At 38.7% G+C, this 26,455-nt stretch overlaps 1 protein-coding gene across 7 annotated transcripts in view; it reads right to left on the bottom strand.

The window, feature by feature from the left end:
* MAST4 (microtubule associated serine/threonine kinase family member 4) overlaps positions 1 to 26,455 on the bottom strand; it is a 632,991-nt gene that overhangs the window by 360,726 nt on the left and 245,810 nt on the right. For 3 of the 7 annotated variants that reach the window (XM_058309542.1, XM_058309549.2, XM_058309558.2), the window contains exon 1: positions 10,675 to 10,827. The exons of the other annotated variants lie outside the window; for them this stretch is intronic. In XM_058309542.1, the coding sequence (XP_058165525.1) occupies positions 10,675 to 10,713 (39 nt within the window). In that variant the 5' untranslated portion in view covers positions 10,714 to 10,827. Of the gene's footprint in view, positions 1 to 10,674; positions 10,828 to 26,455 lie in introns of those variants that run through there. 7 annotated transcript variants of the gene reach the window in all.

Here is a 26,455-nt window from a genome sequence, read left to right as displayed (position 1 = left end):
AGGCTTGACACTGTTATAAAAATACTTTGCTCTCTATGTAATTTTAACCAATCCTGCAAAATAAGTGTTAAAATACACATTATGGTGATTCTTGAAAGCTATTCTAACAGAAAACTACTGGTCTGGGAGAAACTTATTCTCTCTTTATTCATAGGCTAGTTCAATTAATAATTTAAAGCTGATAACTTCAGACTCCATATCTAGACCTGACCTCTCTTCGGAAGTCTAAAGCCATATATCCAGTTGCTTACTAAACAGCTCTACCTACAAGGCTTCCACAGGCACTTCAAATTTAAGACTCACAGGACCAACTAATTATCTTCTCACCACACAAACGACTCTTATTTCTTGCTATTTTTTATTTCTAGTCACTAAAGATTGAAATGTGGGAGTGCCACCCGCTCTTCCAGCTTCCTTTTCCCAACCACCAATAGGCCACCAACTCCTGCTAATCCTACTATGGTTGCCTTTCCCCTATTCCCACCGTCAACATCTCGGTCCAGTGGCGTCATCTCACCCCTCAGGTCTGACCTCCTAGCTGTTGATCCTGCTTCTGTTCTTGACCTCTTCCCAGGCATGCTCCCTTAATAGGTGGAAGAATAGTTGGCAGTTAGTAAAATGGTATTTTTACATACTGCTTAAAATCCTTCGGTGGCTTCCTATTGCTACACTATAATGTTAAAATCCCTCAACACGGCATCATCAGGACTCTGCTCACCCTCTGCTGCTCCTCGCACTATTTGCAGCTCCACAAAAACAAGGGGCTGGCCAGCACGCCTTTGCACACACTGCTTTGTCCTGCCCTTCTTTCCTAATGGGCTCCTCTTCATCCTTTACCATCTGGCAGAAATGCCCTCCCTTCCACAAAGCCTTCTCCAGCACCCTCAGCAGAGCTGACGCCACCATCAGCTGTGGCACTTGCTGCTTCAGAAATTACTCTCTATCTCCCCCAATATACTCCAAATCCCTCCTAGGTAGGCACCATATTCCAATCATTTTATACTGCTAGAGCTTTGGATGAAAGTGCAATAGCATATGTTTAAGGCACAAAGCCCAGTTCTCAGATGCTAATTACTATTATTATTATTGTTGTTGCTATTAAACTTTTGTTGAGGGGAGCGGACTTGGCCCAGGGCATAGGGCGTCTATCTACCACATGGGAGGTCCGCAGTTCAAACCCCGGGCCTCCTTGACCCATGTGGAGCTGGCCCATGCGCAGTGCTGATGCGTGCAAGGAGAGCCGTGCCACGCAGGGGTGTCCCCTACGTAGACGGGTCCCACACGCAAGGAGTGCGCCCCGTAAGGAGAGCCGCCCAGCGCGAAAGAAAGTGCAGCCTGCCCAAGAATGGCGCCGCACACACAGAGAGCTGACACAACAAGATGACACAAGAAAAAGAAACACAGATTCCCGGTGCTGCTGACAAGGATAGAAGTGGTCACAGAAGGACACACAGCGAAAGTACACAGAGAGCAGACAACTGGGGGAGGGGAGAGAAGGGGAGAGAAATAAATTTTAAAAAATAAACTTTTGTTGAAAGAAAGGCAAAAAATGGGGTTCTGTCCTTGACTGCCAGAATCAAACGCATAAACATTTGCAATCTCAGACTAGCAAATGTCTTGAGATTTCAAACACACATTACTGAAGATGAGCTGTGATAAGGGTTCCAAGTATCAGGTATGTATTATCTCTGATATTAGGAAAATGTCTCAAGGCGTACAGCATTGTCTTACCATGTCCTTGTGATGGTTTCCTTACATAAACCATGGGGCATGTGCCAACAATTTAAAAAACTGAACCTAGATAGCATCACTGCCACGGCCCCCTGCAGGGAAACAGTTTAGGGCTGCCTCCAGGTACCCAACTCTCATAACTCTTGACAGGTTTGTGGGTCTCACTGCTCCCCAAGGAGGGTTGGTTAATGGTTTGCGCTCTCATAGTATTACCCATTGCCATTATTTGGGATCTCAAGAAACAGGTAAAATGAGCATATCCAACCTCCACCCACCCCATAAAAAATTCCGAGGTCTCACTGTCCAAAACTCTAACATATCATTCAAAGATTGACAAACCTTACATTTGGAGATACAGAAATTATATATTTCCTCACTTGCTTGGACAGTTAATCACCCGGCCTAGGAGCACTGGGTCATAACCCTGGTTGCACATTAAAATAATCTAGATTGCTAAAAAAAAAAAAAAAAAAAAAAAAAGTATCACCTGGTCACTTTCCCCAGAGATGCTAATTTAATCTAAGTGGATTGCATCTAGGCCTAGGCATTTTAACCACCTCTCCAGGTGGTCCAAAAGGGCAGCCCCAGTGTAGAGATATGCATCACATTAAAGTTGATATACTTTTCCCTATTCAAGAAAGATACACAAAATAAGGAAGTCTTTAATCATCCATTGCTGGTAAACTATACTATAAAGCTTCTTTTTGAAAAATGAAATAAAAACAGCCCCCAAACCCATCTTTTTGACTGATTTTAAAAGTAATGCATATTTACTGTAGAACAGTTTGAAGACAAGAAGTACTTATAACCGTACTACCAAGACATAACATTTTAAGTGTATTTTCTTCTTGCTATTTTAGACGATAAAGAAAAAGAAAATAGATTCTCAAAAAATGTTAGATATGACATTTTCTTATACCTGATTTTAATTCATTCTCAACAGTGTTGTAAGTGGTTAATATTTTATTGATGAGGAATTAAGTAGCCCAGCCAACATCACACAGCTAGAAACTGAAAGAGCAGGCCTGAAACACGCCAACACAGCTGCATGCCCTTTCCTTCCATTCCATTAGGCCAGGGTGTCTTAACCTTTTTTGTTCCATGGACCACTTTGTCAGTGAGGTGAAAACCATAAACCCCTTACTAAGTCCACACTATACTGTGTATTATTTAATAAATATATCACACCCACACCAACAAGTCCCCAGAAGAATGTTTTTTTGAATTTCAATTCAAGCTCATGGACCCCTGGTTAAGAACCCCTGCACTAGGCTATACACTCTATTCACAAACACACGTGCACACACACTCAGCCTTACACATGTGTATATGATCTCTGTATGGTACACATTTTTATAGAATTGCAAATACACTATGTATAGCTTAGTAACCTGTTCTTTATTCACATGACATTATTACTGTCAGCTTTTCCCATATCATTAAATATTTGTCCAAAGCATGATTTTAATGGCAATGTTGTCATCTAACATGTCTCAGAAGTTATTTGCCAATCTCTGTTCTGGGTTGCTTCCAAGAAAAATACGTGATTTCTAAGACATTTTCAAAGGTCTATTTTTGCTCACATTTTTTCTAAGTTTCAAGTAAATTCAAACACCCTATTTGATTTCTTTAGATTTTGGTGCCCACAATAAAATGATTCGTTGTTGTATGCATATTGATCTTTTTAAGCTCATATAATTCTCAATTTTTATAGTTATCTAATTTATCGATTAGATCACTGTTCAGTCTCTTATTTTCTCATTCTTTTCAATAATTTTGTTTTTAATTCAATGTTATTAAATTTTTAGATCTTACATACTTTGAGCAATCTTTTTAAAAATTTTGTAAGTTATGGGTTTACAGAACAATCATGCAGGATTCCCATATACCACCCTACCATTAACGCCTTGCCTTACTTTGTGGAATATTCATTCCAAATGATAAAAGTACATTTTTATAATTTGTACTATTAACTATAGACCATGGTTTAAATCAGGGCTTACTGTTTGGGTAGTTTCAAGTTTTTTTTTTAATTTTTATTCTGTCACCATATATACAACCTAATATTTCCCCTTTTAACCACATTGAAAGGATGTGGAATTCACAGATGCTGTTAATTTTGAGACAAGATTTTAAAAAGATATAACAAAACCACATGACTCTTAAAACAAGGAACCTAGAACTAAATAATGCAAAGGCAGTGCCTAATTTCATCTGGAAAGCTATTACAACTGAGCATGAAATGCAGTTCTAAATAGCAAAGGCAAAAATGGGAAGACACAGGACAGGCCACACAGCATGCATTATTTGATTAAAAGAAGTATGTCAGTTCACTGTGGGGATAAGTTTTAGCACACCAAACTCTAAGCTAATTTATCATGTGGGCCTAATATAAGAAGTTAAAAACAATGCAATGGGTAGGGCTTAGAGGAGTCTTTCAAAAAGTGCAAAGATGTTCTCTGGTGGCCATTTCTTGGAGCAAACCTCGTGAAGTTGTAATTCTGTAAAGGGATTTCTAGGAAGCCAGAGACGGAGGGTCCCAGTGCATGGCATGCTGCTGATAGGAGCTGCTAGGGCAGATCTAAGGGAATCCGGAGATGAATGATCAGATGTCTGTTGAGCTATTCTTCTCACACTTCGCCATCCCAGCGGGCTGGGACGGGATCCGCAGAGCAGTCATTCAACACCGAAACTGCTTGCAGTATTTGAAGTGCAGGTATCCTGCATTATGCCCCACATACTACAGTAGAGGAGACAAGCTAATGTTTTCCCATGAGGCTTAAGAGCCTGATTTGAGACACTATGTCATCCTTATACCAAGGCTTCTGATTAGGTTTGCCAATGGGAGCACCAGCAAGAGTTCACAAGGGAGGAGAGCACAACTGGGATATCCCCCTGGCACCTCCTTCTGGAGTCACCATGGGCCGGCTGGCCGTAGCCCTTCACTTAAGGTCACAGCTCCCGTCAGGAGCTGGCTCTGTCTCCAGGTTCTGAACTTACTCCCTCCTCTCACCCTTTTAGGCCTAGGGATAATAATTAATGGTGCTCTGCTGTTTTGAGGCCCAGGATCCTGCACCACCCCTAGAGCTTACCCAATGCCCTGCCCAGGACTTTTAAACAGTCCCTTTATCAAATCTAACTCAAATTACCCAATTCATGCACACCATCTTCTTTTTGCCTGGACCCTGCTTGATACCCATCTTTAATTATTTAAATTCATACTGTGCTATGGCAATACAGATGAAAGAGAACTACAGTTAACTGAGTAGTTACCATGTGTGAGATATACTGTGCTAAGAGATTTAGGATCCCCTTCAAGTCTTAAAAGACTTCAATTATCCCCACTTTACAGATGTAGACACAGTTGTTCAGAAACTTGTAGTTAAGAAACTTGTCTAAAGTTACAGAGCTATTCAGTATTACTGAATACATATTCAACTCCAAAATCACCACTAATCCTCAATGTGTTTGTAGTTTCAGGGTAAGATGCTTATAAATGAAATAATTTTAAGACAATGCATTGCGCTATAGGATTAGGTTGCAAATATATAAATAAAAGTTCAGAATGGAATCCAGTGCCTATGGAAAACTCATGAAAGAATTAAAATTTACTGATAAGCAGGCAGAATTTGAACAAAATAAGGAAAAGACATTACAGATAAAGGGGAAGTCTGGAAATCTCAAAGCATGCTGGGAGATGGATGAGGGCACAACAGGGTTTTGGAAGGCAAGGAGTTTTAGATGAGGTCAGAAAGACACTGGAGCTAAATTACAGAGAATTTTTTTTAACTCTATCATGGTATAGATAATAAAAACTCATGCTGGGATTTGCAACAAGGGGAATACAGGATGGGATGACAACCAGATGAATCAAAGGGCTGTACACAGAAGGATATATCAGACCTTTTGGAAATGCAGATGGGAAAGAGGGTAGCCTAGATTCTAGACATATTTTTATGGTAGAATGATAAGGCTTGGTGACAGAAGGAAAGAGACAGGGAAATCAAAGGTACCAAAGTTATAAGATGGAGAACTATTATATCATTGGCAGAAACGCAGAGATGTCAATTTTCTGGTTTATTAACACCTATACCAGAGGACAAGAAGGGGCAAAAGAGGTGCACAAAATCAAAATTTGACTGAACAGGACATTTTGAGGGCACACCATCCTTATCCCGTGAATCAGGTTAACTGAAACTATAGTAGTTATATCTCATAGGCAGAAATCAAACTCCTTAAGTGGATAAGAAACACTCAGATATGGTCTGGATTTGTCTGATTAATTAGGCACCCATAGCTACCAAAAGTCCTTTTACCATCTTGATTCTCCCAGTCCCAAAAAAAGTCTTTAGGCCTTTTGGGAATTTCTGATGAACTAAAGTATCTCATGCCAAGAGGAATTAATAGTAATTATAAGTGTTTCTATTTTAATCTTCTAACTAGACTTTTTCCTTACAATCACCGGGAGTCTTCAATGAATAGGGAAAGAGTAACACTCCCATGTAATGATCCTGCTATTAAATTTCAGGTAAAATGTAAACACATCCATAATCCCATTAAAGTTGACGTAAAAGAAACATTGAGATGTTATGACTTGACTGACCTACATTCAAACACTGAGAAACAGAGGTAGTTTGATACTCAGAACAGAAAAGTCCACCTGCTTCTGCTTTCTAAAATTGAATTCCAGAGCAATTCCAGTGGAAAATCAGAGTCTCAGCCAAGGCAAGAATGTTATTTTTGTTGCTGTTTGTTGTTGTTTTAAATAATATTGGGGAGGGGGGCAAGTTTTGATTTCAAGAAGAGGGGAAAGAGCAGCAAACAAAAACCTACATAAACTCACAAATCTAAAAGTTTAAATTTTAAGAATCTAATTGTTTTTATTTAACTACATCATATGAATGAGTAGATTTAGGAAAAAACATTTTTTTCACATTCTATGTACATGTTATAGTCTGGAAGTAGACTGAAATGGTAACATTTATTAGGGGAGTACAGGGGAAAGGATATTAACAGAAGATGATACCAAGCAAAGCAAAACAAAGGACAATGGCAGGAAAGGAAAGGAAAGGAATTTTGGGAGGCCTCTCAGGGATGCCCCTTCTCTATTAGTGACTCCTTCTGGCCCTTACGGTGCCTGTTGTTCATTTTTCTCCAGCCTTGGAATCTGTTGCATTAGGAACACTTTCATTAAAACAAATAAAAAGGAAACATAACAGAATCGCTGAAACAATGAATTTCCCAGTTAAAAAATATGATCCGTGTATGAGGGATATTAGGCCCAAAAGGAGCCAGTTATCCTTTGACACATTAGACCTGTCTAGAAATTCAGCTTGCCCCAAGTCCAAGGTCTGCCCAAGCCCATCCATCTGTCAGAACTTCCCATGTTTTGAGATGCAATCTGAAGTTTCTCAGATTCTAACTGTGGAAACCATGGAGGCCTCTTTCTTATTGTCAATTCAAAAGCAGTGATTGAAGTGCTAGAGGTAGTACTGGAAATATTAATACAGTCCATGGGAAAGATGGAAAAGCACAATCACTTGAGATGAACAACTCAGTTGGACTGCCATTTTATGAGGTAGTTACCCTCTGAGAAATTACATGTTCTGACTAAAAATAATGTTTCTACGTCCAAAATTTAAAAACACCACTACTATGCCTGTGGGTTTTTTTTTTAAGATTTTATTTATTTATTTCTCTCCCCTCCATCCCCCGCCCCAGTTGTCTGCTCTCTGTGTCCATTCACTGTGTGTTTTTCTGTGACCACTCCTATCCTTATCAACGACATCAGGAATCTGTGTTTCTTTTTGTTACGTCATCTTGTTGTGTCAGCTCTCCGTGTATGCAGCACCATTCTTGGGCAGGCTGCACTTTCTTTCACGCTGGGCGGCTCTCCTTACGGGGCGCACTCCTTGTGCATGGGGCTCCCCTACACTGGGAACACCCCTGCATGGCATGGCACTCCTTGCGTGCATCAGCACTGTGCATCAGCACTGTGCATGGGCCAGCTCCACATGAGTCAAGGAGGCCCGGGGTTTGAACTGCAGACCTCCCATGTAGTAGGCGGATGCCCTATCCACTGGGCCAAGTCCGCCTCCCTATGCCTGTGTTTTAAGTGCTACAGGGCTGAAACTTTGGAGGCAAGTTCATTTTATACTAAATGCATACTAAGTTATTGTAATATTAAATTTTAGAGAACGAGAATAATTGTGTGCTCCAGATTTTTGATACTACACTTTTATTTTAAGGAACGAGTGAGTTCCACAAACTATACATCACTTCAGTGTGACAGACCATCAGAATCTTAGTTTTAATATATAAAATCTTATGTATTAGACTATTATAATGAACCTTTTAAATAAATGTTACTATCATAACTGATAATTGTTCTAACTTAAAGGCAAATTCAAAAGGGATTTCTAGATGGATGGTGACAGAGGGAAGGAGATGGAGAAATCAAAAGTGGGTATCAGGAAGACACGGGGAATTTTTATTTCACTGGCAGAAATACAGAGATGTCAGTATTCTGGTTTATTATCAGTTGAACCAGGGGATAGGATGGTATAACTATTTCATTTTACCAGTAATGTCATGGAATATTATAAAGAATATAAATCACCATTAGCTTTTCCAAAACATAATCTTTACTGAGTACCTACTATATGCTAGCGTATTTATTACATGGCCTTTAACTTTAAAAAACTCAATTGTACCTATCTCCTATCTTTAATATAGTCAAAAGTCATATGCTATTAGATATTTTCACAGAAGAATAACAAGACACAGAAAGGGTGCGTGACTTATACAGGATTACCTGGCAACACCGGGTCACAGCCAGACTGCAAACATGTAGATTTCACCCTAGCTTCCTTACTACAGGTGGACTTCAGTTGCATGTTGAAATGACCACATAATACATATTTGTTAAGTTAACTTAATTCTTAAATTCACTAGGTGGCGTTACTCTTACGGACTCCACAGTGACACCTTTTGTAATACAAATAAATGCTTAAACTTTGTATTTTGCAAATAGTTTTCTTTTATTGGAATTTCTTAAAATAGCTAATCTGTATATGTTAATATTTTTATAAAATGTTAGATATAATTAATGGAATAAAAGCAAAATAGATTTTTTAAAGCCAAGGTAGAACTGTAGCTTTTGAGGTAGCAGAACTTTTACGCACTTTTTCACTGTTATTTCTCACAGCATGAAGTCTTTTATCTCATTCATAATAGAAAGTAGACATTCTTTATCCATTCTATACGAGACTGTGGCAAATGTAGTTAAATATATGTTAAGTGCAATAAAGACGGAGCACTCTAGGTACTATATTAACAAGTAATGTTTTCTTTTTTTGCTGCAAATGTGTTAAATAGAAAATAGTCCCATTATTTTTTAAATAGCCACATAGTGATTCCTTTATTCCTAAAATTAAAACACCACCTATGAAATCCATACCCATGTTTCCACTATCTCCTCTTAAGTTATGATTTTATATACATATGTATATTTATAGGCATATATTAAAGAAAAGGGTGAAAACACACAAAAGAGAATTTCTTCTCAAAAGCACATTTTAAAATTAGCTAAAATGTATTAACTGAAGGTGACAATTCTCAACTGAATTGCTATTAGTTTAATAAAGTTATCTTTTTAATAAAAATCCTGTCCATATTTAACCAGTGACCCCAAAGAGGACACAGACACACACAAACAGCTGTCTATTACCAGAACTTTATAGATGTGATGGAAACAAAGAAGAGGAAATCCACAGCAGTGACTAACCATACTGTACATTCAAAAACAATGACCACACTGAAAATCATTAAGGAGGTAGTCTGTTTACTTAGGTTTGGAACAATAGATGACATTTAACCTCAACTTCTTAAAGCTCTCTTTTGTTTACCTGCAAATAATCTTTCAGTTTGCCCATATTATAATAGTTCAGTAATGTGAATAATATCAGTATTAGTAATTGACATTTCGAGTAAAAATCAGGCAGCTAGACTGGCTTTATGTGTCTGTGACTCCAAGACCATAAAGGAAAATCTGGAAGCAGTTTTAAATGTGTCATATTGCCATATATTTTGCATTCTTAAACATCAGGTTTGTTTTTTAATTTCAAAAATAAGGAATAAGAGTTTAACAATAGCTATTGATTAGATTCTTTCAAAAAAAAAAACACCACTTCTACACAGGAAAAAGAGTTATCAAGGAGTTAAACATACTAATTTTGAGCATACTTATGCTTTGGCTTCCTTAAACTTACAAACTGCCAAGCAGATGTTTTTTCAGGTTTCTGATTTGCCAAGTTTTAACTTGGAATACATTTGACACTAAAATCAGAGTAATTTAATTAGAGAAACTTGGGCACAAAAAGCAAGAAAGTAAGATACATATCTTTCCTCATCTCAACATAAACAAATTACAGTGAACTTTGATTGAGCTGCCAGCAGTAACTTTCATTTTACTGACAGAGGGAAAACTCTCAGCAGCTGCACACATCTGCAGCGCCATCGGACAGATGCTGCCGTGCCGTGCGGAGGTTGATCCTGACACAAAACTGAGTCCTGTGTTCCCAGAACTGAACAGAGTTGCTACCCTTGACAGACTTCCCAGACACTTGGGAGAATGCCATATCGGCTCATCAGCTGTCACTGCCATCCACGATTTAACTATTCTCGAGCAGCCCACAAGAAAATAAACCACCAACAAAGTATCAAACTAAAAGTGCTATCTATTGTCTCTGACAAAAGAACCCTCCTCAGTGAACCCCGTGATGTGTCATACCTGTAACTAGAGACTCAGCTATCACATTGCCAAGTAGAAACTAAAAACTGTGCACACATTTGTGCCCAGTACAGCAATGAAAAGGGAACTTTGAAATCCTCAATGGCTGGCCATCAACAATGCTACATTTCAAGAATGGAAAGATCTCCTACCTGGAGCCCTCTTCTTCTTAGAATGCTGGACTCATCCATGTTACCCTCTGCTTTCTCTGAGCCTCTCACAACAGTCTAGCCATGCTGTAGTACCTTTACTTCGGCACGTTAATTCAGAGCCGGGCAGCTGCTAAACACTTACATCACGCTCTCACTGATTGGAGCCTGGAGTCAGCTGGTCCCGCTTAGTTATTCACTCCAGCAACTTCGGAGATCACGGATGCTTGCAGTTCGGTGGGAGAGAGCAGCAAGTGGGCTCCAGACACCTAATGCATTTATCCAGGCGGAGGCTCTTGTTATTAGACAGGAAATTGTGGGATGCCTGTTTTTCTTCAAAGTGCTGCCTGTGGCATTGCTGCGACCAGTCAATGGCTTTAGGCAGTGGCTTTGGGTCAAGCCCCTTCTGAAGCAACTATCAGGTCAAAGTGTCTAAGTAAATCAGCGGTGATAGACACCTCTGTAAAAGGCAGCCACTGATTGGGATGGTGAAAAACTAGGGCACAGCTGGTCAGCCAAGCAGCACCACCAAGCCTGGCTCTCATCTTTTTGATGGCATCAAAGAAAACAAAATGTAGCAGAACACACACGCTGCCCGTGACTGAAAGGAGGGCTCCGGGAGACCTATGGCTCTCTTTTCCAGCCAAGGCAGAACACTTTACACCTCCCAATGTGAAAGCCACTTCATTTACATAAATACCTCGCCAGTCAATTCCTAGCCCAAAGATAGAAACATTTTAGATTTTAATTTCCCTATCATATTAACTTAGATCTGTTGATACCTGATCAAAATGGTAAAAGGGTGAAGAAATTCTAAGAGTCATCATTAGTTGGAATATTAACCTATTTATAGTCTATAAGTACCTAAAAAAAAAAAAAGATTCCCATCATGTGCAATTTCACAGTCTGTTTCAGCTTGTTTACTTCGTGCATCCTCATCTTATTTCAATTCAAAGCAACCAAGAGATGAATATTAAGTTTTCATTACTTGCATGGCAAGGGAGTAACAATATACAAAACTACCAATTTACAATAAATTATTCCCCCTCGATTTCTATTCTAAAGATATTCAAATTGAGAGAACAGTTCGCCTTGAGACACTGATACAGGTATTACTAGCAGTTTGTCAGAGGACCACCTCCTCATTCACTCTATCCACTAGACAAATTTTTTTCTTGAAAAACAGGTAGGCAACCAGACATAAAATTTAAAAGAAAAAAAAATCTGTGACACATCCCTAGGTTTTACCTACTCCAGGTGTTCTGGTTTCTTCACACGGGTGTGGGGAAGAAGGTGTCCAGCTCTCCTTACCCACCCGCCTCCTGTTACACGAGCCTTAGTCTCCTTCTGGCTGTCGACACACTATTAGGCTTGCTATCAACTGATTAGATTATGTCATTAAAAATAGCTCAGGGATTTATGAATCTAACCACTGAGGAAAATTGATTGCATTTTATGTTCCCCAACAGTCTTTGCATACGTCTCCAGACATACAAAGAGAAACCTTGTCAAGAAATGCCACCGCTAGCAGAGGCATCAACAGAGAAGTGTGTCAGGGTGTTTTTCCACTTAGGCGTGTTCATTTGATACCACTTAAGGAAGAAAACCCCAGAGAGTTCTTTTAGTTCTCACTCATATGTGAAGGCATAATGCCATCTCCAAAAGGAAAGCAAAAAAACCCAGCCATCGCTGAAAACAAAATGTACTAACAAATTCGAGCACAAAACATTTTTTAGCCAATTTTTTTAAGCTATAAATTTTTGTTTAAATTGAAGGACAAAAGAAAAAAAAAGCCGAAGGGGTGGGAGGGAGAGCAAGATCACCTTGCTATCTGTCAGTGGCAATCTGCAACGCTGGTTGAAAATAGATCCCCATCCTTCACTGGCCCACCTGTACTTTAATTCTTTTCCTGCAAAGGACGGCCCTGGCTGTTCAATAAAAACAAAAGGAATGACAATTGTTGCCCCTTCTCCCTCAAGTCACTCTCAGGAAAGAGGAGTACAAAAAGTCCCTTGAATATGAAGTGTTGTCTTAGACAAAGTAGATCAGGATGTTTTTACCAACTTATAATGTTGTTATCTGCCCACAGAAACATTAGGAGATACTGATTTTTAAAAAACCTTTTTTTGACACAAGAAAATAGATTTTTAAAAGCAAATGCCAAGTATGGTGTCCTTATATACACTTCTGCCAGTAGAACAAGTGGGGTCTGTACCAAGATTTCACAAGAGTGAGAAGAGAAAAGGCTTTTCCCCTTGAAATAAAGATCACAGGTTGCAAGGGGGGATAAATGGCCAGAAGTATTTTTTCTGTGACTAAAATTGAGTAAGCTAATTGGAAGTGCCATCAGAAAACATTTCGAGGACACTGTCACAAAGTCAGGTGATATGTATCCCAGAAAAATGGAGTCTATGCATCTTAGGGGTTTTGCAGCTAATGTTGTTTGGTGGGTGGGAGTAAGCAAAGGGAATTTAGCTGAATATGAGAAGTGCATTTCTTAACAAAAGAATATTTTGTGATAAAAATCTAGGTTAATATTCAATCATTAACTAAGTCCAAGATGAGGAGTAGGACCATCGTACCATCAAATCTAGTATGAAAAAAATATCGATTACCTGTCAAAATGTATCAGTTTGCGAAGTGATACACATACATTTTAAAGAAATAAAATGAGCCAGAGGCAAAAAACATTTGGGACAAAAATGAAAGGCTGCTGAAAAATAACATCAAGCAATAATGGCTTAATGGAGGAACTAGTAAAAGGAAAATTGCTACATTTACCCTTTGCTTTATATTTCCTCATCAAGATAAACCATGTGTTAAAATGCAATAAAAACTTCAAATGACACTATTCACAGGTAATAATTAGCCTAATTTCCATTAATAAACTCTTTTTTCCTGTGATTTTATACCTTCATGGAATATGTTCACAATATTGTGAGTTAATTCACAAAGTACCAATCTCAATGTGTTTTCTTTTTACATGTGTATTCAAAAAAAATCTGGTATGCTTTGTCATTAATTGTAATCTAAAGCCAGGGGCTTCTTGGTGGTTATCTGTGCACATCCGTCTGTTGTAGGCATAATTTACTTCATGGAATGCTCATTGAATAGTCATGGGCACTAGAGTAATTATACAAATTTAAATTTTAATAATTATTACAGAAAACTCTTCAACAGAAACACAAATATTTCCAAATCCTGAGAAACATCAGGGAAAAAAGTGCTTGGTTACATACATTTTCACAAAGGGGTAGGTTGAGTGTGTGTAATCACTGTCCACAGTAAAGTTGTTTGGTATAGGGATACACATTACCACCTGATTTACATGGTCAGATATTTTTCACATATTTGGAAACAAGTTACCTCCCTTCATTAGTTCCATGCTAGTTACCCAAAAAGAAACATACCTCCTGATTTCAACAATTCAATGTTCACTGTGGATCTGCTGTGAGGAACATTGTGAGGACTTAAAAAAGAAAAAAAAAAGATGGGAGAAGTTTGTGAACCTGACCATTTCCACTACTCCACTGCTCCAGTGGCCTAACTCAGTCCCTGTCCCTGCTCTTGGCCTCACAACTACCTATCCAGGGGTCAAGGGAGCTGGAGTTTGAGCAGAGTAGAGAGGATGGTTTCCTGGTGGAGAAAATTTCTCCCGCCTCATCAGCCAGAGCACCTCAGTGCCCCCTCCTTCCAGTCAGACTTCTAAGTGTGCTAGGAGTGTGTTCTCTATTACCATCACCACTGTCTATGGTAGAATTGCCCCTTAAAGGAAAAGATCTAATATTTTCTTGTCCATGTCTAGTAGATACCACTACTTAAAAAAAAAAAAAAATTATTTACTACCCCCCCTTGCAGCTTGTTCCTTTCTTTTGCTGTCTCTTCTCTGTGTCCATTCACTGCACATTTTTTCTGTATCTGCTTGTCTCCCTTTGTTGCGTCATCTTGCTGCACAGCTCTCTGTGGCACACAGGTCACCTTGCCTTCACAAGGAGACCCTGGGACGCGAACCCAGGGCCTCCCATATGGTAGGCGGGAGCCCAACTGATTGAGCCACAGCTGCTTTCCAGATACCACTACTTTTTAATGAAAGGTTGTCAGCCACAAAATGCATGAACCATCATCTCCTGTTGGTTGTTTTTTGACATTTATGTCTATTCATGAGGTATGTAAATATGGCCATGTGGATAAAACGTTTCGCTCATCCCGCCCATTAGATCTAAATGCCACTGGCTAATCAGTGTGATATGTGTGTATTATGTGTGCGTGTATATATACACACACAAGGCAATAAATTGCTAAAAGGAGAAACATATTGTTCATGAAAATGCATAAAAGTATCCATTATTATGAATAGAATATCTCTGTGCCAATTTAAGTGGTACAGAGAATCCTGAACACAAATTACCAATGTAGCTGTGTGGTTTGTTCATGTAAACATTTCAGTATTTGCATCTAAATTTTCTAATTCTTTTACTTTATTTCTCCCATGTTTCATTTCTAAAGATTAATAACAAGAGCTAATCTTTATTGATCACATACTATGTGCTAATCACTGCTCTAAGTACGCAAGTCATCCCATTTAACCCTCACAACCATCCTGTGAATTAGGCACTATTATTATTATTCCCTTTTTCCAGATAAGGAAACTGAGACCCAGAGAGGTTAAAAAACTTCCTAAGATTATGGAGCCAAGGGAAGGCAAAGTTGGGATACCAACCCTCACAGTCTGACTCCTGAGTTTGGATTCTTAACCACCATGCTGCACTGCCTCTTAGCATTTAAACAAAGGAGGGAAAAGAGCTTTCAAAGTGTAACAAACACAAGAAAGGTTTCAGATTCTTTAACTCCTAAGGAAATATCAACACATTCTAAGCTGTCAGTATCAGGGCACATCAGAAAGGGCATCTAGAACCCCAAATTTCATGGGTCATGTACCCTAGAAGAGAGAAAAGGCACAGGGACTCAGCTGCTTTAGGAGGGAGTCCAGGGCGGTGCCTATGGGTGGGGAGAGGGGGAATATGAGGGCTGGCTGGAGGCACATAAAAGTGGGGCCTTTTAATCTAGGCACTGAATAACACTGTGAACCCAGAGGTGGATGAGAACTGTGGTTGATGGTACAAATGCAAGAATGTCCTTCTGTGAACTACAACAGATGTACGCCATTATTGCAGGGTGGTGGGAATGTGGAGAAGCATGGGGAAAATACAATTAATGTAACCTATGGACTATAGTTTACAGCAATACTGTAATATTCTTGCATCAATGCCAAAGATGTACAGTGTTGAAATAGGGGGGTGTGGAAAAAATATGGCAAATGTACAGTATGGACCATAGTTAGTGGTAACAGCCTGATGATACTATCTCATAATCTGTAACAAATGTTCCACAACGGTGTGGTGTGCTGGTGAAAGGTTATTGTATGGGAATTCTATACATGTGCATAATCATTTTGTATGGGAATTCTATACATGTGCATAATCATTTTGTAAGTTCATAACTTCTGTAATAATTTTTTTTTAAGTGGGGTCTCTATTTTCTTCTTAATTGTCTCAGGGCCTAGGGGCTCCTCTCTCAGTTTGAACAACTCTTCGCCCTCCCCCTTCTCGCTCTAAAACTATGAAGTTAATAACATACATTTATTTACAATCAATTGAATTTCACAAAACCAAGGGCACCCTTTCAGTTGTGCCAGAAGCTTAAGGCATAAGCCAGGCATGATAATATGTGGGGCTTTGGGCAACTCTTTATTTTCTAGTCTGATACTCCTCACCTTTTCTGGAATTCGCCATTGAAGGCAGCTCCTTAAATGACTCTTTCCTTTCAGGTGAAATGACTCAGGGCCAGGCTGCTACAATTTCTACCCTAGCTGGACTTGACCCAGTTAGGCTGCTCACCCTGTTCTGAGCAGGGCTGGAAGAAGAAAGAGGGGAAAATCCCAGGCCTAGTTTTTACCTTCCTGTCCCGGCAGTCATGACTCTCCAGCACATTTACAAGAAAGCCCTCAGCCTTGAGAGCCAGTCCCTGCTCAGGTTCTACCAATGAAACACCAAGCAGTCTGGGACAAGTCCCTTAGCTTCCCTAAACTTTGGTTTCTCATCGTTAAAGGGAATTACAATGTGCTCATGATCAGGAAGCAGGGGAAGAGGGAGAAGGTGACCTGCTGGGAAACTGTTCCCACTGCCCTCAAGGTAAGAGCAGCTCACATTCCTCTCAAGGACACACAGTCCCTCCCTACTGGCTCCCCTGGGCAGCATCTACCAACTTGTCCTTCCTCTCCAGGCCACTGTCAGCCCAAGCATCTGCTTCACATGCCCACTCCTGGCTTCGAGGCCCCTTCTTTCTGCCTGGGAACATGTGTGAGGTGGAGGAGTGAGATGAGCTTTCCAGTAGCCCCGCCTCAGCCTCACTTTCTCAACTTGGAAGGTGGAGATCTGAAGAGGCAAGGAGCTGACGCACCCACGCTGAAATACTCATTATGGTAATAATGGTAACTCTCCAAACAGGAAATACTTGGATGAGACTGGCATTGTGACTATCACATTTATAAATATTTAATATTTACCAATGTACCTAAATTACAAGTGAGACAGTATCATCAATGTTCAAATGTAGAAAGACACCTGGGATTAGGGGCCATTCTACTTAAAATACCAGGAGATATTGTACTGAAACCAAGAATTTTTTTTCCCTATATTTTGACATGATCATTTCAGTTTTTAAAATAAAGAGTTAATATTAAGGTCAACAAAGACAAAGAAATAGCAATTCATACTCTATGTTTCCTTTTCTCCCCAAAGAAAAATAAATGTTAAACTGCCAAGGGAGGAAACTAAAACAAAAGAGAGGTTGCCTTCAAGGGAAAGACAGAATATTCCCCCCTCAAGAGAAAAGAAAGGATCTAACATCTTCCCACCAAAGTCTGTATTTATCCAAAGAGTGGCATGTTCCAAAACACGTTTCATTTAGTAAAAACTGCAGGTGGGGTCAGTAGCAAGTACATACCTCTGTAATATGCTGCATCTCACGCATCCTGCACTTAGTTCCATTTTCCAGCCAGCCTGTAATCCTGATGACTTTTTATAAATGTATGCAATTGGTGCTTTCTACAATGCAACATGCATGGTTTCGCTTAAGGCTTTTCACAAGAAAGCTATATTGTCTTGGCGTTTGCATCACCTTTTTTTATCTAATTATTTCTGGCATATTAGCCATCAAATCACTACTGACAATATGACAGGAATCGTGGTATTGAAAAAATTACATGCTAGGAGGAAATAATAAAATATAAATCACATACATAATTTTCTTTTGAACATTTTAACAATGACACCCTCATATACATATGAAATATAGTAGACTATCCTCATAAATGCCCTAACATCAATCACAGCAAGAAAATATTCTCTACTTTGCTAACACACGGATCTAACAAAATACAGCATTTCTAATAAAACTGGGTAATACAACTTCATTTTTTTCATATGAGAAAATTTATGAAGATCTGACAATGGGAAATAGCACCAATATTATTTTTCAATTATGCCCCTTCATCTCTAAATGATACACAGCTAACACTGAGATCATGAACTAATATTTAGCAAATAAGGAGTGGGTGTAACTCAGTGGTTTGAGCACCTGCTTCCTATGTAAGAGGTCCTGGGTTCAATCCCCAGTATAGCCTAAAAAACAAAGAAAAAAAAAAAAGGTAAAATCCTATTTTTCATATTACTGTTTAGTTGAAGATAGAAGCAGATAAGTGAAGTGATTTGGGCAGTATTGCCACTAAGATGCCTATCAGTCCCACATGCTTCAGAAACAGGGACACTGAAACATAAATTGGTGATAATACCACTAGTATGAAGTTAGTATTTTATGAGCTTCTAAAACACAGAAATATTTTTGAAGTGATAAGGTATGGCTAGAGATAAAATGTCAAAGAAATTATTTTAAAAAAATTTTTAACTCTGTCCTGCATATTCCAAGAATAGCTGCGGAATCAGAAATTAAACAGGTTTTTTCAGGTTACATGCATATGAAACTTTTTTTTTTTACTCCTACAAGGACAAAAGGAGCAGCTCTAGGTTAATTTACTGTTGCCAAGCTAAAATTCTCAAGAACGATGGGGAAAATATCTGGAAATTTTTCTAAGGCAAAAAACCCAGTAGTCACCTTGGAATTTAAAATCCAATTGGTCACAGCAAGACCAGAAACAACACAATAAATAAAATTAGTATGTGATTCCATACATAAATAAATCAAGCATTCCTGCCTTATATCCATGTTTCTATTTCTACAATAACATCCACTACAAAATAGATCTGACCAGCCTTGTGCAAGCTGACCATTTTAAACCCTAAGATCCCATCTTGAGCCTTAGCTTACTTAGAGGCAGCAGGTTAAATTAATTCTGAGGTTTTGGCTGGGAACCTCATTCTGATCTTGTTTTCATTAATGCACACATAGCTGAACTCTTTTAATGATGCTTCTCCAAATACCAAACAGCCAAATAAGTCTGAGTAGTATATATAAAAATGACAAATAAATACCTAGGTTTCTTTGGGGCAAGAATACAGAAGCCCAGATGGTCCCCCTGAGTCCTGTGTGCCATTCAGTGACTCCCATGTTTGGTTTGACTTTCCCACCATCCTGTGCGACTATGCCATCCAGTTCACATACTAGAAACAGGACTGCCGCCTGCAGCCTCAACTTCCTTAACTTACAGTTAAGAAGAGTGAGTACTCCTCAGGACTCTGTAACAGGGAAATGCATTTCACTTCTCTCTGATATGAACTCTGTCTGCTAGCGTCCCTTAAATGTGCTTTTCAGGGGAACACAAATTGTGCTCTAGATACTACCTCATTAATCCTCATCAGTTTGCTGTGAAGTAGAAGGGGAAGAGACTACAACTTACCAATGAAGAAAGTGAGACAGCAAGGTTAAATGAGGAGTCCAAGGTCATGAAAACAGTAAAAAGGCAGAGCTTACAAGAGAATAAAGGCTTCTTAGGCCCTGGTCACAGGTGCAGAGGCAGCAGCCACATTCCAAAACACTTCCATTTCCATTCATACTTTCGTGTCCATTCCCTGCTCCCCCCCACCCCCATTACTCCAATAGTAATTCAAAGGCAAAGTCTACCCTACAAAACTGTCGAAAAGACACAAATTCTTTTAACTCCATAAAAATTAAAAAACAAATCACACATACATGTGTATATTGAAAGAGAGAATTAAGCGAAAGAAAAAACCAAAATTATATGCTAAGAAAAAGTCTTATTATGCACTACCTTGATGACACGGTGTTTGCATCAATCTAGTTAAGGAAGAGGATGTTCAAAGCACCATGCCTAAATTACAGGTGCACAGACCATGGAAAAACTTGCTTTGTTTTGGTTTTGGTGGGAAAGCTTCCCTTCATGCTACAAAAGCATATACTCATGTACCAATATTCAAAATGCTATAAGATTCTAGGGGTCTCATTATATATTTAGTCCATGATTCTTCCCTGAGACCTTGAAGAGCAGTCTCTCTGTTTCTCCTTTCTCCATCTCTTAGCTCAAGAAAATGAAACACTTGTCTAGTTTTCTTAATAACATTTTAAAATTATAAATGAAATAGATGTCTATTGTAGAACATCTGGATATACAAGAACCATAAAGTCATATTTAATTTTAATGAACAATGATTACCCTTATTTTTTTAAAACACCAAAATACACATCTACTTTTACAGAACCTGGAAATTTACACTGTCTTTAAAGTAGCCCTTAAAGTACAACAAATCAGTTGCCTTTCTTTAACTGAAATCAGTACACAACAGTCTTCCCACAAAAAAAAGAGTAATGTTTTTAAAATATTTGACCCCTCCTGGTAACGATTTAATATCTTAGGTTTATTTTCTCTCTAGTCTAATAAGAATTCAGCAGGAGCTCGAACATATTATCCTTAAAAACCATGGAAATCTATCTTACATTTTACAGACTGAGATAAAGTCACTATGTTCTGTTTGAAATCCCCAGCTCATCCATTTATATTCATTAATCTTAATGATATCATTAATATACAATGTGTTTCACAGAAACTAATTGTATTTTGCCAGAATCAAACATTAACAATTATGCCTCCCATTATCATCTAATAAAATAAAATAAAATTTAAAAATATCTCAAGCACGTCAGCGAATATTTTGTTATGGTAACAGATTTGCATTTTTAATGCTCTAATAAATTGAACAGATTATCATCAATTAGATAAATTAATATGCTCTAAGTAAGGCGATGGAAATTAGTCTGTTAGAAATCAACACTACACTCACTTCCTTGAGCTTTATTGAACAGAGGCTTAGCCCTCCTCTGTCCCCTTATCTAAAGCTGGCTTTGTGACTCAAGCTAATACCATACAACAGAACATATTCCTCTTTAATTTTATATACTTATCACTACTTTAAGAAAAGACGTGAGAGTAGGAGATCTATGCTCTTCAAGCAAAGAAGAAATATCTTCCTAGGCAATAAAAATACCCTGAGTCAGAAGTTAAGTAAAGCAATTTGTCTAAATCATTGTATTACTACATTTTTTTTCTCCCCTTGATTCAAAAACCAATCATTAACCACCTACTGTGAGTCAGGTATCATGATGCACTTTGAGAACAGAAAAAGGAAAATAACTCAGTCCCAGGAGTTTATAGGCAGGGGGGTCCCAAGATGTATGAAAAAACAAAATACAGTGAGATCAATGATGACACAAGGACACATAAACTGCTGTGATAGTATCGAGGAAGGGAAGATTAACCCAAAGGGGTAGTTGGGGCATATGGGAGGGTTTCGCAGAGGAGGTAAACAAGAGTTTAAAACAGGGGTTCCCAAATTTGTCTGCACATTAGAATCACCAGAGGATCTTTTCTAAATGTTAAAATCCAGACCACACACAGACTGATTAAACCAGAGTCTCTGGGGGTGAGACCCAGGCATTAGAATCTTTTTGAAACTCCCCAGATGATTCCAATGTGCAGATAAATTTGGAAACCACTGGTCCAAAGAAAGGAGTTCCAAGTAGGGAAGAGGGTGAATAGAGGGAGTCCAGAGAAGCCCGCCACGCCAGAGAACAGTATGCCCACCAGCATGGACAAAGGAAGCACGGCGGTCTGGAGAAATGGCAATGGTGAAGTGTGGAGAGCCTGCAGCCAGGGCTGATGCGCCAGACTCCAAACGCACCCACTTTCTCTAACTACAGGCCATCTTGGAGTTTGACTACAAAACCAGACCCCCCAAATTCTGTCCTTTCCCTCTTCCCAAATTCTCAGAGTGAATATTCCTTCTGCTTATTATACTCTTACATACAACAACTTACATACCTAAAAGCCTTATTTTGGAATTTTAGAGACTCTCTTCTTCTAAGTGCCTGTAATCTTCCCTGTGATTACAATATTTGAGAAAAAAAAAAAAAAAGGAAAGACAGGAAAAGAGGTAATGGGAAATAGTAGGGGAAAGAAAGGATTGTTTCCTGTGGCCACACAAGAATGTAACTTTAATCTCTTTCCACCGAAGGATAGCATTTTCAGGGAAAGCCAAGGCACTTTTAGTACAATGTTCCTCTAAAATTGAAGTTTCATGTGCTGGGTAAGTCCTATGTGACTTAGCCTTACTAAACACATTGCATGACTCAATTATTAAAAGCAAACAGGATCCTTCATCTTTTCCTTCATGAGGTTTTCCCAATGCCACAAGAACTCTGGTGATGATTTCATACCTCACCTGACAACCTTGAATGCCTGTCACCACTCTCCTCCGAGACAGTGAGAAAGGACATCTGTGAGGAGCCCGTTAATTGTATTCCTGAACTGCCCTCTAAAGAAAACTTGGCATAATACATGTATGGACCCTGTTTTACCTTTATACAAAATGAATAGATTAAAATCTGATTACATTTTAGAAAACAATACACAGAGATTCCTACCCCAAGCCAGGGGGAAAAAATAAGAGATTTCTTTAAGGAAAAAAAAACACATATTTACATCTTAATACTTTACTGGAAGGAAAAATTTATTTCTTTTTTCAAAAATACTTATATACCTTTTGAAAGGCATATTTTAAATTACTCATTCTTCAGAGGGGATACTCTTACTAAACTTTGAAAATGTTGTTTCCTTTGCATGTTTTACATTTCCAAATATAAAAATCACAACACTTTCAGCATGGCGTTTACTCATTTAGCTGTGGTGTTTAATTGCACATTCAATGAGAGTTACTAATGATACAGTCTAGAAACATTAAGTCCGTTCATTCTAAAAGCAGTTACACTGGGAAACGGCTGTGGCTCAATCAGTTGGGTTCTCGTCTACCATATGGGAGGCCCTGGGTTCACTTCCCAGGGCCTCCTTGTGAAGGCAGGCTCGCCTGCATGCTGCGGAGAGCTGCCCAGCCCGCAAGCCTGAGAGCCGACTCAGCGAGGTGACACAACAACAACAGAAAAAAGGGAGACAAGCAAAAAACACGGAAGAGCACAGCAAAGGGACACAGAGAGCAGACGGCAAGCAGGCTGCAAGGGGGGAGGGTAAATAAAATAAATACAGACATAGAAGACCGCACAGCATGAGAGCAGACAGCATGCAAAAAGCTGCAAAGGGGGCGGGGGGGGGATTAAAAAATAAAATAAAAAAGTAGCTATACCTAACACATTCCACTATTTGTTTAAGTGCTACCCTAAGTTATTTCTCCAGCTTAAATATTCCTCATTTTCTGTACATTCCCCAAAGAAAGAAATCCAGGGCACTGTATTAGTCAGCCAAAGGGGTGCTGATGCAAAATAACAGAAACTGATTGGTTTTTGTAAAGAGTATTTATTTGGGGTAGGAGCTTACAGACCATAAAGCATAAGTTACTTCCCTCACAAAAGTCTACTTGGAGCAAGATGGCTGCCAACGTCCGTGAGGGTTCAGGCTTCCTGGGTTCCTCCCTTCCAGGGTCTTGCATTTCTCTGGGTTCAAGGTTCCCTTCTTCCTGGGTCTGGCTTCTCTTTCCTCTGCGTGCTGACTTCCCGGGGCTCCTGCTTAAGTCTTCAGCATCAAACTCCAACATCAGAAACCCTCAACTCTGTCCTTTGCCATGCTTTTTATCTGTGAGTCCCCACCCACCAAGGGACTCAACACCCTAATCACAGCTCAATCATGCCCAGGTACAGATCAGATTACAAACATAATCCGAAATTTCTTTTTGGAATTCATCAATACTATCAAACTGCTACAAGCACCAAAAACGTTTTTCATATATTATTCTCTAAAAACCCCAAATGCTATTAAGATTAACAGCATTCTCTTATTTGCAGCACTGATCTGCAGCCCATCAGTTGTTAAAAAAAAGAACTCCCTGTAACATTATAAAGCATTTTACTTTCAACCAGTCTGTCAGCTTAATAAAAAGTTCTTCCTGACAGTTTCCTTATATAAATAGAATTAGTTTTAAATGGTCTATAGTTTTTTATTTTCCCTTGTTGATTTAGCAAACTGCTCTGCACAATGGGTGTATCTTTCTCTTATGTGCATAATGGATGCATCTTTTAAAAAAAATTCTCAATATATTTACCTCTATCCCATGCAAAGGAGATTTGCTGATGTGCCACCTAGTGGTCAAACACCACAGGCATCAATGCACTTCATGTTTCATATTTCCAGCTTTTTAAACTCTTGATAATTTGAATGAATGGAGATAAAGATCATGAAAATACTTTTTCAGAGGAGGATACTCTAACAAGAAAAACCTCTAACAAGGGTGCTCTAGAAGGTGATGTCCTGAATGATCTCTGTGGGAGTGCTACCTTTTCCTAAGGACAGCCTGTTTTGCACACCTGTGGCTGTACATCATGCTTGATTTGGCACAAGGAAGTCAACCAGTGGTAATGAAGCTCAACACCAGGAAACGGCCAGCTTGTAGTCAGGATGGAAGTGATGGAGCCCTCCCAGGACAGAATATGAACAGTACAAATCCCAGCTCTTTATAAATGTCCATTGTTGATGGGTACACATCAATAATAAACAGCTATTTTGATTTCATAATTTGTTATTAGACCAAGTAACTTCACTCAGCTCTGAAAAAAACAGCTGGGATCCCTCTTTCCCTAAAGTTCCAGAAAGAGATGTGAGGTAGGAAGAGGGGTCAGACAAAATGCATCATCTGTTGATAAAGTTGCACCTGGAGACCCACCTTTCCTCTTAATCCACATCCTTAATCCTCTTAATCCTGGTTGGAGAAGAGTGTCTAACTTCTCTCTCCAAACTTCCCAGGGGTGATATACACAAAGGATAGCTAAAGGTAGTCTCAGGCTCAAATGAATGTTCACGATGCCCTTCCAATGAAGGATTCAATTCTGAAAGCGAGGTGAGCAAGGTAAGCAAGTATGGTTAAATTTTTATTTTTGCCTCCCCTTCAGACTATCAGTTGTGTATCTAATATTCTTCACTACTAATTGCTTACCATCAACTCCTTTTTCTGTTTAAAACTGTTCAGAAATGAAATTCTAGTTTCAGAACTAGAACCACCAGTATTTGCCTAGTATCATTCAATTAGCAGTTTTATAAATCTGACCATTACTATTAAACTCCTATTTGTCCGACTGGGATAATTCGTAACTGGAAATTCACAGCAAGTTTACAAGGTTCAGAGACTTTCTGTTCAGAAGCAGGACCTGCAGGATAGTCTTTCCTCCACCTGTCTTTCCTTTAGGGAAGTGATATGGACTAAAAAGCCCAAGAATGGCAACTGAGCAACTGGGATCTACCAGGTTCTTCCACTTAACTCTTATATATGCCCTTTGGAAAGTCATTTAATAATTTTCTTTCTCTAATTTGTCTTAGTTACCTTAAGGGAAAAGAAAACACTCTTGACCTTTTTTATGGTCCAAAATTTTATTCTGAAAAGTTTATAAATCTACAGAAAAGTTGAAAGAATGAAACAATGAATATCCTTACGTGTTTCACCTAGATTTGTCAATTGCAAACATATTTCCACATTTGTTTATTTGCTATAACTAGTTATGTAAACACATGGCAGACAAAAATGTTCATTTTTTCCCCCAACTCAATAGGAAAATAACCCAAGTCTTAAGATGAAAAGCTCCCCACAACGGGGTGGTAAATGGTCAATAAATATATACTGAGCAAGATTTCCTAGGAATATTTTATTAGGAATGAGACAATTGCTTCTTTAAAAACACTTGGAAACTAAAAGTTCCTATGAACATTTTCCAGGAACTGTTTCAATAGGGATGGTCAGTACTGGCTGAATCCTAGAATCATTCCATTTCAGGGTTGAGAGATCCCATTTCAAACCCTTAATTTTACTGATGTGAAAACTGAGGCCCGGCAATGTTACTTTTGCTCATTACCTTTTTTTTATGTTGACTTTTAAAAAGATTTTATTGTGGTAATGTATATTTAACAGTATTTCCCATTTTAAGCATTTTGTAAATGTGTAAAGTTCAATGGCATTAAATGTATTTACAATATTGTGCGACCATCACAACCATCCATTATGAAAACTTTTTCATTATCCCTAAACAGAAACTTTGTACCCAGTAAGCAAAAGCTTCCCATTTGTCTCCGTCTCCCCCAATCCCTACTAACCTCTAATCTAACTTCTGTCTCTATGAGTTTGTTTATGCTAGATATTTCACACAAGTGGAATCATGCAATATTTGTCCTTTTGTGCCTGGATTATTTCACTCAACATAATGTTTTCAAGGTTCATTCACATTGTGGCATATATAAGAAATTTATGCCTTTTAACAGAACAAT

This window comes from Dasypus novemcinctus, chromosome 2, assembly GCF_030445035.2.
Source record: "Dasypus novemcinctus isolate mDasNov1 chromosome 2, mDasNov1.1.hap2, whole genome shotgun sequence".
NCBI classification, from domain to species: domain Eukaryota; kingdom Metazoa; phylum Chordata; class Mammalia; order Cingulata; family Dasypodidae; genus Dasypus; species Dasypus novemcinctus.
This window is presented reverse-complemented; position numbering and strand designations above follow the sequence as displayed.